A 16,754-nucleotide genomic window follows, 5' to 3' on the forward strand; every position below is an offset into this window, starting at 1 on the left:
ATTTTTTTAATTTAGATTACAGTAAAGAATTTGTTTAAAACTCTGTGTTTTAACTTGAACATCTGTGAGTCTACCTGTTTCATATATCCATAATTGAGAACTTAATAGGTTCTGACTAATTGTTTCTCTCTACATAATAAATAAATTGTACTGGGTGTTAAAGGTACTGGGAATGTGTGAGCACCACATCTAGGGTGCAGCACTCTGTGTAATCTGGGAAGGAAGCATAATTGTCAAGATTGGGTATTTTTCCTCCCTCTGACTATGTTTCTTTGATGGGCTTTGTAATTTTATTGTGAAGGTACGCTAAGCAAGTTGGAAGGAAACCAAGTGTTGTGCATAGGACATAGTATATGCAGCAAGAGGGTGATTTGGAGAAGAGTGTCTCTCCTAGGAGAGAATTTTTGGGACATACTGATTGATTTATTTAATTGTGCCTCAGGAAGAGACCTGAGTACCTGGCCATCCTGCTGCAGTCAGGTGAATGTGTAAGCACAGGGAAAAGCAATAAAGATACGAGCAGAGCTGGAAAGAGGAATTTGTATTTTTTCCAAGTTTTGGGCACCGTGGCATAAATGCTTAGATCTATTAAGGTACATGAGAGGTGGACTTGAGAGTGCTGAGGTTGGAGGTGAAGGTGGAGGTCTGGAATCAAGAAGGCTTAGAGAGGAAAATTAATACAGTGGGCTGACAGTTGTGAAAATAACCAGAAGGCAACCTTTCAATTATACTAAAAGAGTGCAGCTAATTGGGTGGAGAGCTGAAGAGGGTGAACATCAGAAATAAACAGCCAGTTTTGTTGCTGCTGTCAATATTTCTAATCAAGAGATGGAGTAAACTCATGGCATGGTTGCAGTTGTATGTTTAAAGCAATTAAATATTTTATTCAAAGGTCTTAACTGGAAAGCAGACTGTAAATAAGCAGTATTACATTTAACAGATGGGAGCTATTTCCAGGAATTTTTCAGGGCTGCTCACTAGATTGCAAGCAGCCCCAAAGAGAAGAACTTGAGGATACTGGGGAACGAGAAACTCAACATGACCCAGCAATGTGTGCTTACAGCCCAGAAAGCCAACCACATCCTGGGCCGCATCAAAAGGAGCATGGCCAGCAGGCTGAGGGAGGTGATTCTGCCCCTCTACTCTGCTCTGGTGAGACCCCACCTGGAGTATTGCATCCAACTCTGGAGCCCCCAACATAAGAAGGACGTGGACCTGTTGGAGCAAGTCCAGAGGAGGGCCAGGAAGATGATCAGAGGGATGGAGCACCTCTCCTATGAGGACAGGCTGAGAGAGTTGGGGCTGTTCAGCCTGGAGAAGAGAAGGCTCCAGGGAAACCTTGTAGCCATCTTCCAGTACCTCAAGGGGGCTTGTGAGAAGGACAAGGAGAAACTCTTTAGCAGGGACTGTTGAGATAGGATAAGGGATAATGGTTTTAAAATAGAAGGAAGCAGACTTAGACTTGATATGAGGAATAAATTTTTTACAGTGAATGTTGTAGAACACTGCAACAGGTTGCCCAGAGAGATGGTGGATGCCCTATCCCTGGAAACATTCAAGGCCAGGTTGGACGGGGCTCTGAGGAACCTGGTCTAGTTGAAGATGTCCCTGCTCCTTGCAGGGGGGAGTTGGACTAGATGACCTTTAAAGGTCTCTTCCAACCCAAACTATTCTGTGATTCTATGAATCTTCAAGTGCTTCCCAAAATGATTGTGTCATACCAGTGCTGAAAAGATAAATACTACCCAGAGAAAAAGTTTGAAAATGTCTGTGTGGATGCTTAAATCTTCTAAAGCATCCGTCAGTATTGTCTTACACATTTACATAATGTTATGTATGAGGTTGTTTCATGTCTCAATCGTAAGGTAATAATTTCATTTGTGGTTTTTTTTTCACTTATTTTGCATCTCAATTGTATACATTCCTATACTATTGACTGTTAAAAAGAAGACTAAATAATGTAGTACATAGAAACACAAGACTTAGGCAGCTTCAGAGTTAAAGCTTAAGGACTATTCAGTGGCTTTAAGACGCGTCTTTCTTGCAAATAGTTTTCTTCTGAGCAGGCAGCTTTTGAAGAACTTACTGAAATCTCTCTTATGCTATTGAGTTGTCATCTGCCAATTTGAATTTACAGATGTTAACTCTTATATAAAGTCCTAGATAAACTTTATTATTTAATGTTTTTGAACAGTGATTAAATGCTTTGGTAAGCCTTGACAATTGTAAGCCATCTCACAATGACATGCTTTGTGTGGCAGTTCAATTTAGATAATAAATATTTGTTGAAGTACTGTGTATCCAAAAGATGCATATTTGGTTTGTACAGAGCTTTCCATTCTTTGCTGAAACACCCATATTCTTCTTCCTTATTGTTTTGAACTAAGACCAGTGGTATCTTTACATAGAGACAAATTTGTGTTCAATGCAGATTGAGTCTTCAGAGATGATCTTCATGTGATCTGCTTATATTAAACTTGCTATTCATGTTTCTGTTTTAATGTTTGGTTATAACTTAATATCTTTGCTGTTACTTTGGGTAATTAAAATGTTCTTGAACATCATTTACTTTTTCCTATACTCTAATATGGGATACATTGTGACTCAAGTATCTGAACATCCCTTTAAAGTGGTGAAATATACCACAGTTCAGTCACATTTAATTGAATATCAAGCAGGTGGACTACATAAGGCAAATACAAATGGCCTCTGTTTCAAACACAACCTACACTGTTCTTTTTTTCAAGTGTTTTCATAACTGTTTTCATATTGAATCATACAATAATGCATTTCTAACTTTACTTTTCATAATTGCTTCCACTCCTTGCCACACTCCGAGATCATATGCAGACGCTTGGGAATTGCACAGAGTAGACATATTTACAACTGGGGAGATCTGGTGTTACTTAGTCAGAACACATTTTGCACACTGAAATCTTGTTCAGTTTAGAGTCCTGACTTGAAACAAAGCCTTCCTTAAAGGGAAAAAATGTGAAGGCACTTTCCTCAGATAAAAGAGAGGACTGAACACGCATTTGACTACATAGCTGCCATACTTGGCAAAGGCTGTGCATTAGCCTTCAGGCAAAGTACATCAGCAGGATGCAAATGTTGCAGGTTTTTTGACTCTTAATTTCTTTTTCAAGGTGCTATGTTTCTAATTAAAACCCCCTTCAAGATCAGTAACTCAGTTACTGCTTACAAAAGTAGGTATTTGGTATACTCTATCTACTTACTCTGCCATATAGTGTGTATAAAATAAACTGTAAACAAAATATCATGCAGTCATATTTTTGTATCCTGTTTTTACAATGCTGTTGTCATGATGTATAGAGAGATACTGACATATGTACACAGAGAGTGAGTGAAAGCACTTACATCTGTTGCATGTAAATCAGAGAAGGAGCTGGACTTTTTGTTTTAACTCATCATTTTTTCCACTTCACAAAATTAAGCCTAATCATCATGAGACTGCATTTTTTCTAAACTTCTTGTTTCTAAATTTGAACAATTCTTTAGTCATCTGCAGTTGAAGATTACTGTCAAACTGATGAATATGTAGGATCTACTTTCCATCATCTCTGCATGACGGGCTGTAACTATTCAGTAGGTGCTTTTCAGCTCAGTGAATGTATGCATTGGTGTGTGCATGCATACACACTCCAGCAGTTTAACTTGTTTCACATTAACTGTGTTGTAAAACTTTGTCATGGCTTTCCGAGTAGAATGAGAAAACCCCCAGCAGATCAGCCCCTTTCCTTTTGATGACGATGTTGAGGAAGGGCCATGGGAAGGTGTATTGTTGTGCTTGGTCTTACTTTCAACGTATGGGTACAATACACTAAAAATATTCTAAATCTAGCTCTCTTTCTTCATCCTTGTTTCTCTGAGCCAGCCAGAGCCATCTGATTAATCTGCTCATGCTTAATAGTAATTACTATTCTGGGGAGCTGTGTTCAGTGAGATGCTGTCTTGACCGAATCTGTACATGGGTAACAGCGTGTGTAGTGAGCCCTGGCAAGGCCAGTCACACCCTTGATCACTTGACTTTTTAAATGCGTGGCACAAAAAGCGATGTTATGCTATGATAATCTGTTATCATGAAGACACACAGTAGTGTAGTCTTCCATTCAGTACTGGATACACTTGCATACATGTGCACAGATAAAATGGTAGTCTTCTGTATTTCCTGTCTCTCTCTCTTTCTGTCCATCATCCCATGTAATTATTCCTTTAAAATTTTTCATACATGACTCAGAGCAATATAAAGCATGTAAGAAATAATAATAACCAGTAAACAATGTGGTATCTCTTTTTTTGTGCTCTGTCACAAGATAGTTCTTTATCATGCTGTTATGTCCTCCCTCAGGGTTAGTGGCCCCTGTGGGTTTTTAAGAAAACTATTAAGACTGAAAAATCACTTTTCTGTAAGCTTGGTAAACATCTAGAAGAGTCAGTTAGCAGCCTAATGAAATTGTAGAAAGCAGCAGAGCAACAGAGACCTCAAATTTCATCAGCATAATGTGCTGAGGCTAACAGCACGAGGATTTCTACAGGAGATAAGTAAGCTGAAATGCATGATGAGTTGCTTTTAAAATAAGCAAACCATGAAAATATGAGACATGAGCTTATAAAATACTGAAGAAAAGAACAGATTGGACATATTCCCTGCTTCTGTGATTCTGAATTTTTTGGTCCATCCTGCAACCTGACTTCTGTTATACAAAGTTACAGTAGGTGGCTTAGTCTATGAGTATGCTTTAAAAGTTTACTTAGGCCACCTGCTTCTTCTGGTGTTTGAAATCTCAAATTCTGACTGCTTTATGTTGTGATACCATTTGTTATAGATATTATCAGAGTATTTATCTTTCTGTTAATTTCATTAATAAGTTTACAGTTACACTGTTCTAATTGCATTTGAATAGGTAGTACAGCAGAGGTCTCAATTTATAGAGAAAAAAATTATATCTGACAATGCAATGTTTTTTCTAAGTGGAAGTATTTCATAGAGTAAAAATGCAAATTATTTTGAAAGTTGTTGGATTTTTTTTTTTGCTTAAAATACTACATAATACATAATAAAGGATGTTTTGGTAAAATAAATTTAAATGAAATATTTGATGTATTCATACTGAAAGATAGTCAAACTATTTTATCATCATATACATTGGGTCACTATATTGGGATCAAAGTACTTCTGAAACTTGGTAATTTGACACCAAAAGATACTCCAAGTCAGAAATTAGGAAACAGTTAGGAAGTTCACAAGTGTATAAACGCATGTATGCATAACAAAGAACTCAGAAGTTAGGCCATAACAATTGTCAGTACATTTATTTGTCTTTGTTTTATAAATCTGTTGGATTTTCCTATTTGCTTCCCCTTCCTTACTGTTCTTGCTCTTTTTGGCTTTGCTGCTTTTCCAGAATATTTCTAAGGAAAGTGTATCAGCATGCATTTTACTGATGGGTATAAATTACAACTTGATTTAAACTTCGTACGTGTTGGAAATGTACTGCACAATTGCATAATGTGTTATCCTTCTGTCTTCGTACTTGCAGCACTCTACTATTTATAGTTTCACAGTCAAGTTTAAGTAAGTCCTTGTATTTGCTTTTCTATATTAGCAATAGCTGGAAAAGACCAGTTCTAACAATGATCTCTGTGGTACACACCGTCAGATTTCAGCTGGCGTGTTCTCCTGCTTAGTCACTAATATGGTATTTGAGGTATATTTTCTCTTTAGCTTAAATGCTGTATTAGATTTAACTCCTCTTTCACCTCTTTTCTTTAGTACCGCTTTTTTCGTGTGTCTCCCAAAGTTACAACTTCTATTATGCTGTGGCCAGTGTGCCCTTTCCTATAAGAAGTGTTCATGTGCAGCTGAAACATATTTATAGTCATTGATAGGCTTCAGGTGCTTGCTGCTCTTTCTCATACTGAGTAATTAGGTGCTGCTCCCTCATATTATAGGGTGGTCAGGTACTTTGAGTGCTGCCACTTATACTCCGTGTGGACTGTGAAAATGTGTTTCTCGACCACGTACGCAAAGCAGACAGCTCCACTGTCAACTGAGAAATGTGTATCTGTGTCAGGACTTGAAGTGGAAACTCGTTACTTACGTTAAAAACTGTTTTGCCAGAGCTGCTTTAAAAAAAAAACAAACAAACAAACAAAAAAAACCCAAACAAAAAAAAACCCCAGAAAAAAAGATAAATGTTATAATAATCTATCCAGGATCTGTATCCTTCAGATACAGCTGTCCTGTGATGTTCTCATCTCTGTGTTGTTTGCCATTTCTTTTCAAAGCTCTTCAGTACTTGGAGGGCTTGCAGCTAAACAGTACTTTTGGCATTCTATCAGCATCTGTGCTATAGAATTGAACATTGCAGGGCAAGGGAAGGAGGACAAAAATTGTAAGCACTGTACAAGTATTTCCAACTTTCAGAGCCTAAGCAAATGTGTTACAAGCTTATCAGTCAGTCCTACATTCATTCCCTATCTGCCTGTGCTCTTTGGTTGGCTGCAAAATTAAAAACGTGATCTGGGGAAAGGGCCCTTACATGCCCTAGCATGCCCTCTGGGGGGAGAAGAAAAGATATGCATGCACACTTGGAGAAACTCTGCCTTGCAAGATCACAGAATTGTAGAATCTTAAGGTTAGAAGAGACCTCCAAAATCATCAAGTCCAACTATCAATGTTAATACCACTCTGCCTACTAAACCATATCCTGGAGTGCCACGTCTACACATTCTTTGGAACACCTCCAGGGCAGCCTCTTCCAGTGCCTGATCACTCTTTCAGTAAAGAAGTATTTCCTAATATCGAACCTAAACCTCCTCTGACACAACTTGAGGCCATTTCCTCTCGTCCTATCACTAGTCACTTGGGAGAAGAGACCAACGCCCGCCTCCCTACAACCTCTTTTCAGGTAGCAGTAGAGGGCAATGAGGTCTCTCCTCAGCCTCCTCTTCTCCAGACTAAACAATCCCAGTTCCCTCGGCTGCTCTTCATAAGACTTGTGCTCCAGACCTCTCACCAGCTTTGTTACCCTTCTCTGGATGCGCTCCAGGACCTCAGTGTCTTTCTTTTGTTCAGCTTTGGGCCCCTCACTACGGTATTTGAGATGTGGGCTCACCAGTGCCAAGTACAGGGACACAATCACTTCCCTGCTCCTGCTGGCCACACTGTTCCTAATGCAGGCCAGGATGCTGTTGGCCTTCTTGGCCAGCTGGGCACACTGCTGGCTCATGTTCAGCTGGCAGTCTGCCAGCACCCCCATGTCCCTTTTTGCTGGGCAGCTTTTCAGCCACTCTTCCCCAGCCTGTACCGTTGTGTGGGGTTGTTGTGACGAAAGTGCAGGACCCGACACTTGACCTTGTTGAACCTCATAAAATTGCCCTCAGTCCAGCCTGTCCAGATACCTCCGCAGAGCCTTTCTGCCTTCAAGCAGATTGACCCTCCCACCCAGTTTGGTGTTGTCTGCAAACTTACTAAGGGAGCAGTCAATTCTTTCATCCAGATCATTGATAAAGATATTAAACAGAACTGGCCCCAGTACTGAGCCCTGGGGAGCACCACTTCTGACCAGCTGCCAACTGGATTTAACTCTGTTAAATCCAAGATACCTTGTTTTAGAGTATCCCGGTTTATTTATTTATTAAGATCAATTAAGATTTTTTTCCTTGCAGGCCTGATGCTGGTAGCTAGCACTAAAGCAGCTATTCTGTGAATGTTGTAGTTCAGCCCACTCACATTTTCTTGGAGTGCTCTATTAACCATGGCTTACCCCACCCTGCTAATGCTGATAATAGGTTATCTCCTCCGTGGGGTAAGTGTAACGCTTTGTGCTAGTGACTCTCAGCTGCATTACTGCAAGCATTATACAGGCAAGAGAGGCTCTCAAGTGCTTCATGAAGTTTACAGTCTTTTCCCAGACCATGAAGAGGGAGAGAGAAAGGACAGGGAAGAGGTAGACTCCGATTTGGTGTTGCAGCTAAACTGAAAATGTTGTTTTGCTTGATTTAGCGGGTGGAGAGGGACTTAATGTAGCTGTAACGCTTTACAGGTTCCTTTGGAGAAGAATCAGTTAGGTGCTGCTGCCTCACCAGAGAGGTTTATGGGACTTAACCTCTGGTGGGTTGACCTTGGCTGGATGCCGGGTGCCCACCAAGCTGCTCTGTTACTCCTCCTTCTCAGCTGGACAGGGGGAGAAAAATACAACAAAAGGCTCATGGGTCGAGATAAGGACAGGGAGGGATTGTTCGGCAATTACTGTCATGGACAAAACAGACTCGACTTGGGGAAATTAGTTTAATTTATTACCGATCAAATCAGAGTAGAGTAATGAGAAATAAAAACCTTATCTTAAAAAACACCTTCCCCTCACCCATCCCTTCTTCTCTGGCTTGATTTCACTTCCAGTTTCTCTGCCTCCTCCTCCAAGGATGGCACAGGGGGACAGGGAATGAGGGTGGTGGTCAGTTCATCACATGTTGTATCTCCTGCTCTTTCCTCCTCACACTCTTCCCCTGCTCCAGTGTGGGGTCCCACCTGTGGGAGTGTTGTGATTTTGTTCATGAGGCGGGGCCTGAGGCGGTAGCTTCTGTAGGAAACTGCTACAAGTCGCTCCCCTTTGTTCAGTGGACTCGGCCGGGCCTAGGGCGGACCTGCTGCTGGCCAAGGCCGAGCCGATTGGTAGCAGAATGTCCCATGATAACGCCTCTGCGATAACGTATTTAAGAAAGGGAGAATAGAAAAAAAAAGAGAAGAGAAGATGTGAAGAAGCTGAGCGGGGGCAGAGGCGCAGATGGGGAGGCGCAGGCCTCATGGGCCTTGCAGGCCTCACCCTCTGGCCTCTCGCCAGGCGGCCGACTGGGCCTGAATCAGTCCGGCCCGGCTGCAAGAAGTGGAGAGGAGATGAGAAGTGAATTAGATGTAAAAAGGATCCTGAAAGGTGTCTGCCAGCCTGTTGTGAGGAATGGCTGCAGACGCTAAGGTCAGTGAAGAAGGAGGGGGAGGAGTAACACGGCTCCTGGCCAAGATTCCCCTGCAGCCTGTGCTGACGACCATGGTGGAGCAGGTTGTCCCCCTGCAGCCCATGGAGGTCCACGGAGGAGCAGAGATCCACTTGGAGCCCGTGGAGGACCCCACGCCGGGGCAGGTGGATGCCTGAAGGAGGCTGTGGCCTGTGGAGGGCCCGCTGGGACAGCCGTTCTGGAGAGACTGCACCCCGTGGAAGAGATGACCCACACCGGAGCAGTTTCAGGAAGGACTGTGAAGTATGTGTGGGACCCCACAACAGAGCAGGGGAGAAATGTGAGGAGTTCTTCCCCCGACCATGAAGCAGCGGTGTAAAACAACGCGTGATGAACTGACCGTGACCCCCATTCCCTCTTTCCCCCTGTGCTGCTCAGCGGGGGGAAGGTAGTAGAGATAATGTTAAGCTTGGGAAGAGGGACGGGTGGAGGGAGGTTATCTTGTTCTCTGTCTCATTATCCTGCTGTTTGTAGTAATAAATGAATAGTTTTCCCCAAGTCGAGTCTGTTTTGCCTGCCGGTAACTTTAAGGATTTTCTCCCTGTCCTTATCTCAAACCTCAAACCATTTTTCCTTATATTATCTCTCCCTATTCTCTTGGAGGGTGGGGGGAGTGAGAGAGAGACTGCATAGTCTGGTCCCGATCGGGGCTGAACTACGACAGGGAGACGGTCCTGCCGGCAGACATGCTCCAGCAAGGGTTCCTCTCTCCACAGGTCCTGTTAGGAGCCTGCCCCAGCGCAGTCCCTCCACGGGCCATAGCCTCCTTTGGGCATCCACTTCCCCTGGTGTGGGGTCCTCCCCGGGCTGCAGGTGGATCTCTGCTCCTCTGGAGGCCTCCATGGGCTGCAGCAGGACAGCCTGCCTCACCATGGGCTGCACCGCAGGCCACAGGGGACTCTTGGCCAGGAGCAGCATTACTTCTCCCCCCACTTCTTTACTGACCTTGATGTCTGCAGAGTTGTTTCTCTTACATACTTTCCCTCCTCTCTTCCAGCTGCCATGGCACAGCAAGTTCCCCACCCCCCCCTTAAATCCATTATCGCAGAGATGCTACCACTGTCACTGATGGGCTCAGCTTTGGCCAGCAGTGGGTCTGTTCCAGAGCTGGCTAGCACTGGCTCTATCAGGCATAAGGGAAGCTCCTACCAGCTTCTCACGGAAGCCACTCCTGTGGCCCTCCCACTACCAGAACCTTGCTATGCAAGCCCAGTACATAACCTTGTTAGCAGAAGCAGCTCCGATGCCCTTGATGACAGGCAGCAGTACGTGGGTGATGGTGGTGACTGGTGGAGCTAGCTGATACTGAGATGCTGCTGGGGAAAGAAATCACCTGCTCAGTTGGCCTTTTCTGCTGCAGATCTCTAAGAAAAGACAGAGATGTCTGCAGTCTGATACCAGCTGTTTTACTGGGGAAAACAAATGGCTTTATGGTTGAGTTGCAATTTCTTTCATGGGCTAAGCTAATAGTATTACATAAGTCTCTTTCTGTTGGATTACTGTAATTGTAAAAAGGAAGGCAGTCAAACAAATAATAAAAGCAGTTTGATGCACGGTTGACTAATGAATACCAAATTTTTGAAATGCAAAAAAAAAAAGTGCCTGAGTGTCAGAAAGATACTAAGACATCTTATTACTCTGATGTCAACGTGATGCCTTTTCCGTATTCCTGTGCCCTGATCCTGTTAAACTTTGTCTTTTGAATGCAGTCCTCAGAAGATGGCGTGGAGAATTCCCCCTTGCCGTATTATGGCATTAAATACTAGAAAATTGTTCCCGGTGGGTTACTTGAGCATCTCTGTGTCCAGCTTGGACCTCTTTTGCAGGGTTCCCGGTGGAAGAGTTTCCCTCCTTGTAGGAGCTAGCTGGGGAGAGCTGGTGCAGAAGGCTGGGAGTGGGGAGGAATACAGGGTGTCTGCCACCCTAATCACTGATCATCCTTCTGGAAAAAATGAAAGTACTTTTTTTGGTTTTTTTTCCCTTTGATTCTAAAACGCTTGTGTCTGTAGTTAAAACTGTCCATAATTCATGCTAATAAGTAGTTGTTTTGTGACCCTGCTGAGACAGAACCAACAAAGAGTGGAGTATGGGCACTTTATTGGTGATTCCATCACCTCTCTGCACAACTTTTGCACATATATATCTATATATGTATTGCAAAGGGCAGTGTGTGCCCTTCTTTACATCTTATGATGTAAAAAAGATGAAGAAATGTAGTGATTTGGTAATGCAATAAGTACTTGTTCTGAAGCAAGTCTGAAAAATCACTGGATGTGGAGATACCAAGCCAAGTGTCCTGAAAAGAGTGGATTTGGGATAGTAATTAACTGCTGCTTGAGTAGGAATGACAAGATCACAAAACAAATTACTGTTATTAGCAGAAGTATTTATTCTCACATCAAGCTGTCATCTGTTTTGCTGTTTAACCTGATTGTGCCATGTGGGAAAAAAAAATATGTCTGATACTTTATTGTCAGTTTGTGATTTACTTCTGTATTTTTTTCAGTGTAATTGTCTCCTAAAATGGCAATCATTATTTGACCCCACCCACTTTAAATCAAACCTGCAGAAGCAAGGGAGCTTTAAAAACTAAAGGGCTTATCTGGCTTTGAAGATGCTGAATGAACATGGGACTTGAAACTGTAGATTCTGTGGGAGAATATTACTGGATATAAATGTGTTAGGCCATGCAAAGCTGACTTAACAACTGCTTATTGCTGCAGTTCTATGGGTTAAAGCCCAGTAAATACTCTTTGACTTACACCTCTCCTCTGCTTTTAAAACAGGAGTTTAAAGGAAGTTGTAAAATAGTGTGGCTTAGGGATCCCGGGCATGAAATAGGCCTTTTGATTGCAGCTTAAGTATGATCTGCATCTGCAGCATTTAATAACAAACAGCGAATTGTGGGGTTATGTTGTGTGCTGAGTATCACCACAGCAACAGTAAGAAGGTTATTTGGTGTATAACTGGCCATTATTCTAGATACCTGTTGGTTGTTAACTTTCTTGCTGTCTTGAGCAATGTCAAAGATTTCTGGAGCCTGACATCCTAATAAACTGTGGATGGGACCAATATATACAGTAATGTGGTTTTAAACAATGTATTGGTCTTTGGATAATACATTTATGTTGAACTGTGATAGCTCACAGTATCCTTCAAGCAGGGGGCTGTAGTTGGAGAAAAAAGTAAAAGACTGAAAAAATAAAGCTGCATAGCTCAGAAGAGGAGAGAGGAGATCTACTTGTCTTAGCTGGTCCCCTTTGTTTCAGTAGGTCAGCCTCATGCTGTAACGTCATAGTTGACCCATTGCCAAAATAAGATTAAACAGGCTTAACCTTAAAGGCATTGGAAGCATGAAGTGGCTTTGAACAATGATGTAATTCAAATATGAATAATACTGTGGAAAAATCATCTTTCTTTAGCTTGCAGGTCCACAGCCAATGTTTTAAAATACTTGTGGAATACATTTTTTTATTTAGCAAGAAGCCCAAAATGCATTACTGTCTTCAGTGAAGAAGTGTTAAAGGAAAAATTCTGTCATGGGCTGAAGATTAGAAATTGAAATACCATAATTTTACAGAAGTCAATGATGCATGCTTTGTCTGCGAAACATGGATGACTCTTAATCCCAGTCAACTTTTATATTTATATCTTCTTGGATATAAAAATGTATTGTATGTCCATGTACTTCAGACTTACTTTTCAGTCTCAGCATCTCCAGAGCTGATGCTGGAAGTAATTTTGGTTTTTAGTCTTTTGGGTTTTGTTGTCGATGTTGAGTTTGTTTGGTTGGCACTGTGGGGTTTCAGGCTTCCAGCCTGAAAGCCAACCAGGTGGCCAAAAAGTGAGCAATGGCCTTTTACTTCCTTCTAGACTGTGAGCTTGAGTAGCTGTTCAGAGTTGTGATACTTGTGTCCGTCTACTGCAGGATTTTGCAGTTTCTCTAGAACTGTGAACTTTTCTGAAAACCTGGTTGCTTTTAAAATAAGGCTGAATGTCTCTGTGGAGTTAGGCGTGTCGTGAGGGAATGAGTGAGAGAATCACTGCTTTTCCCCCTAGTAAGTAAGGGCCGGAAGACTCTATTTGCACTTCTCTGCAGCAGTGCGAATGCCTGCTCCACTCTGGCTGGCTGTCGCACAGTGAAAAATTACCCAGACCTCAGAGATCAAACCCAGAGCCTCTCTTGCAGGAGGAGTTATTGTGGAGTTGAACTGAACCAACCAGAGAGGGTTAAGGTACCTTAGGGTACGTTGACACAGATCTTCCAGAGGTCCTGTGCTCTGTCTGCCAGTCCCATATGAATGTCTTAGGTGTCCAAGAGCATCTCAGATAGCACAAGCTGACCAGCTTCAGGCAAGTGAAGCAGATCTTCTAGACTGTGTAATGGGGAAGAGGATATGGTGCAGTCTAAAGCACTGCTCTGCCCACTGCGGTTTATAATAATAACATGTTGGACCCAATCTGGGGAACCTGGCCCTTGACAGCTTTGTACAGAATTGGAAGAGAAGAACAGGAATTTACGGCAAGGACTTTTTTTCATACAACATAGAGTCATCTCACAAGTTCATAACAGATTTAATGAAATAATGAAGAATTAAACTTGAATGGTGATCACAGCATTGAAATAAAACCAAACCTCAAAACTTAAAAGACTGTTGACTGCTTCTCTCAGAGTTTGCTTCTCTCACTGCCCATAGCTGCATTCAAAGGCTGCCCAGCTGGTGGTGGTCCCTTTCTAGGAGTTCATAGGAGACTATCCGTCTCTGCCCTGCCTTCTGCAGGTGACAGTCATTTAGCCTTGCCCAGCTGTGTGTCCCAGTTCCAGACAATTTGTCACTCTGGATTCTGTATGGGGTCAGTATAGTAATGGTGGCAGTGGTGACCCAGCAACATAAAGTATTCTCAGCTGATCAGCCCTCTAAATTAAAAAATCATGGGTGTGATGTTCTCTCACAGCATTTTATTATCTTCATTTATTGCATAACACTGTTGCTGATCAGTTATCATCTTCTATTTTCTATCTGTCATGCATTCCTTAATTGCTTAATTACTTTGTTAGCGTATTTGGCACATGTTAATTCCCCAGTAATAAAGTAGTATTGTGCATTGAGTTCATGCATGAGATCTGTAGCTTTCAGTGATTCCCACTTGGCATTTTGTCATTATGTGATGCCCTTTTTGCAGGTGATGCATCTTCCTAGAGGTCTCTCTGTCAGTTGTAATGAATTAACCACTAATATGGGTTAGCTCCTCTTCCAGGTTCTGGGTGGAATTATATCTGCCTACAAGTTACATCACTGTATAGACAGTGAAGACTACTAGGCTTAGCTTTGCTTTAATTACTGTTCTAAGTTTACTTTCAGGCTATACTACTCCTTCAGTTAATAGGGTAGGCTAACTTTAGAAAATTTTCTCATCAGTATCATTCTGTAATTCCGTAAATTCTTCAGTGAAATAAACCAAGAACAGAATTGCTAGAGGAATTAAATTTAATTTTAAAAATTAATTTAAATTTTAAATTAGATTAAAATTTTAAATTAAATTTAAAAGGAAAGCTCAGAAGTACAAAAAATCCTGTTCTTGCTTTAACTCAGCATTAGATTTCTGGAGATTTCTGATCTGAATCAGTGTGTACATCGAGCAGCAAAAGGCTTATACATCAATGATAACATGTAGAAGTCAGCTACTTACTGGAATTTCCCCTGGTTTGTAATACAATCACAGGTTTTTGTTCCTCAGAATCTCAGTACTTTTCTTGCCTTCAAATTCTCCCTACTTAACAATATGATACAATAACTGTAATTTTTGGTTATTTAATTTTGGTTATTTAAATATTACTGTATTTAATCAGTGCTTTTAAAACTAGAAATCAGTGTCCTGAAACACAGTATTGTTTTAAAAACTTTTAAAAAAACAAACTTGAGGATAGAATAAAGTTAATATTGGCAGATCACATAGATGGGAAGAAATGAAGAACTCTCTCTCTTGCAGAACAAAAAAAAAAATATCCTTAATGTGCATGTGGAAGGAGAAGTCCATTACTTTTCCCCAGTAGTCCCTGATGCACATATTTGTCAAAAATCCAATGGTCTACACAAGTGTTATCTTTTACTTACAGATATGCTGAAATATGTGGGTATATGTGCATGTATGTATGTTTGTGTGATGCAAAGCCAGTATCTTAACTTGCTTTTTATGCCTCCTCTAGGTTTTTTTCAGGTGTTACTCTAGATTGCATAAAAAGCAGTAATGTACTTTAGTCAAGTTGGTAATTCAGAAGTACAGATGTTTCCTCCCTAGTAGTAAACAGAGGTTACTCTTAACTCTAAACTTGCTTGAAGCAAACACTCGTCTTCATTCTTTCCCTCTTTTTTTTTTTTTTTTTTCTAGTGGGCAGTTTGCTGTAGTGAAAAAATGCCGCGAGAAAAGCACTGGTCAGCAGTTTGCTGCAAAATTCATCAAGAAACGGAGAACAAAATCCAGCCGGCGTGGAGTGAGCCGGGAAGATATAGAGCGAGAAGTTGGCATCCTAAAAGAGATCCGGCATCCTAATGTGATCACGCTACATGATGTTTATGAGAACAAAACAGATGTCATTCTTATTCTGGAACTGTAAGTATCTCTAGAGACCTGGGGAGCACTAACAGGATATTTGTTTGTCTGTTGTTTGTTTTAAAAAAATAGACACTTTCTCTGAGAATTGCAGTGATTTAATAGATGTTCCTTACTACCTCAAAAAAGATAGATCATAGCCTGAGGATTCTTTAAGTAAGAGTTGGAGCTTCTTGATTTCTAGAGGTATTTTTCACTGCAAATGAACTACAAAGTTGGGTTTTTTTTTTAAATCCAGTGTATTTAGGAATTTTTTCTGCTTGTTACTTTAATCATTGTTGATATTATGGATTCAGAAGAATAGCCTGGAGCTAAATAAACTGATTTGAAGATAAAAGCACATGAAAACAGAGATTCTAAGTGAAGGTTAGCTTAGCAAATTTTACTGTGTTTTATGCTGGTGTAAAGTAAAGCAGCATTATTGAATGCTTTTTCTCTTTTTTTAAACCACGTAACAGAGAACAGAATTTGCCCAGTTCTGTCCTGTTCAAAAGTAAGCTGAACTTTCATATCCTTGGTTTAGTTCCCATTTTTCATCCAAGGTTATTGCTAATGGATGGAGGTAAATATGTCAGCAGGGAACACTTCTGCATTGTTTCTAGTCTGGCTTTCCAGTTCCTCAAAGACTGCAAGTTTAGAAGTTAAGCATTACTCACCCATTACAGTTTGGCAGTGTCTAGTCGTTAGATGTGCATGTCTTTACACAGATTCTATGCCTGACACTGTATTATTACCATACTTGCTCTATATCAGTTGAATGTGCTTTAGAATAAGTATTTGGTGCAAGCAAATTATTTGGTACCCCAATCTTGGGCAGCACTTGTGTCTTTTCCTTGGCTGTTCATGTGATTTATTTCTTACGTAGGTTATGTCTTCCTGTTTAGTGGCTTGGTAAATGATATTTCCACTTACCTTCCAAGAATACTTTAGTGTTGTATGTGTTCAGTAACATATTTATAGATTTGTAGTATAGATTTAAAAGAAAACTACTACTAAAAGAAAGCTACTAGGAAGTAGCTTTTGGAGTTCCATCTTTTCTATGGCATATACATGCATGATACAGCTTTGTTATGTTAGAACATACTTTTACACTTCTAGTCCAG

The 16,754-nt window shown here is 41.1% G+C and overlaps 1 protein-coding gene across 1 annotated transcript in view; it reads left to right on the forward strand.

Moving 5' to 3' along the window:
- DAPK1 (death associated protein kinase 1) overlaps positions 1-16,754 on the forward strand; it is a 93,725-nt gene that overhangs the window by 26,728 nt on the left and 50,243 nt on the right. Inside the window, exon 3 of the mRNA XM_086769806.1 lies at positions 15,430-15,651. Coding sequence (XP_086625932.1) covers positions 15,430-15,651 — 222 coding nt within the window. The remainder of the gene's footprint in view (positions 1-15,429; positions 15,652-16,754) is intronic.

Source organism: Chlamydotis macqueenii, chromosome Z, assembly GCF_036417535.1.
Source record: "Chlamydotis macqueenii isolate bChlMac1 chromosome Z, bChlMac1.mat, whole genome shotgun sequence".
NCBI classification, from domain to species: domain Eukaryota; kingdom Metazoa; phylum Chordata; class Aves; order Otidiformes; family Otididae; genus Chlamydotis; species Chlamydotis macqueenii.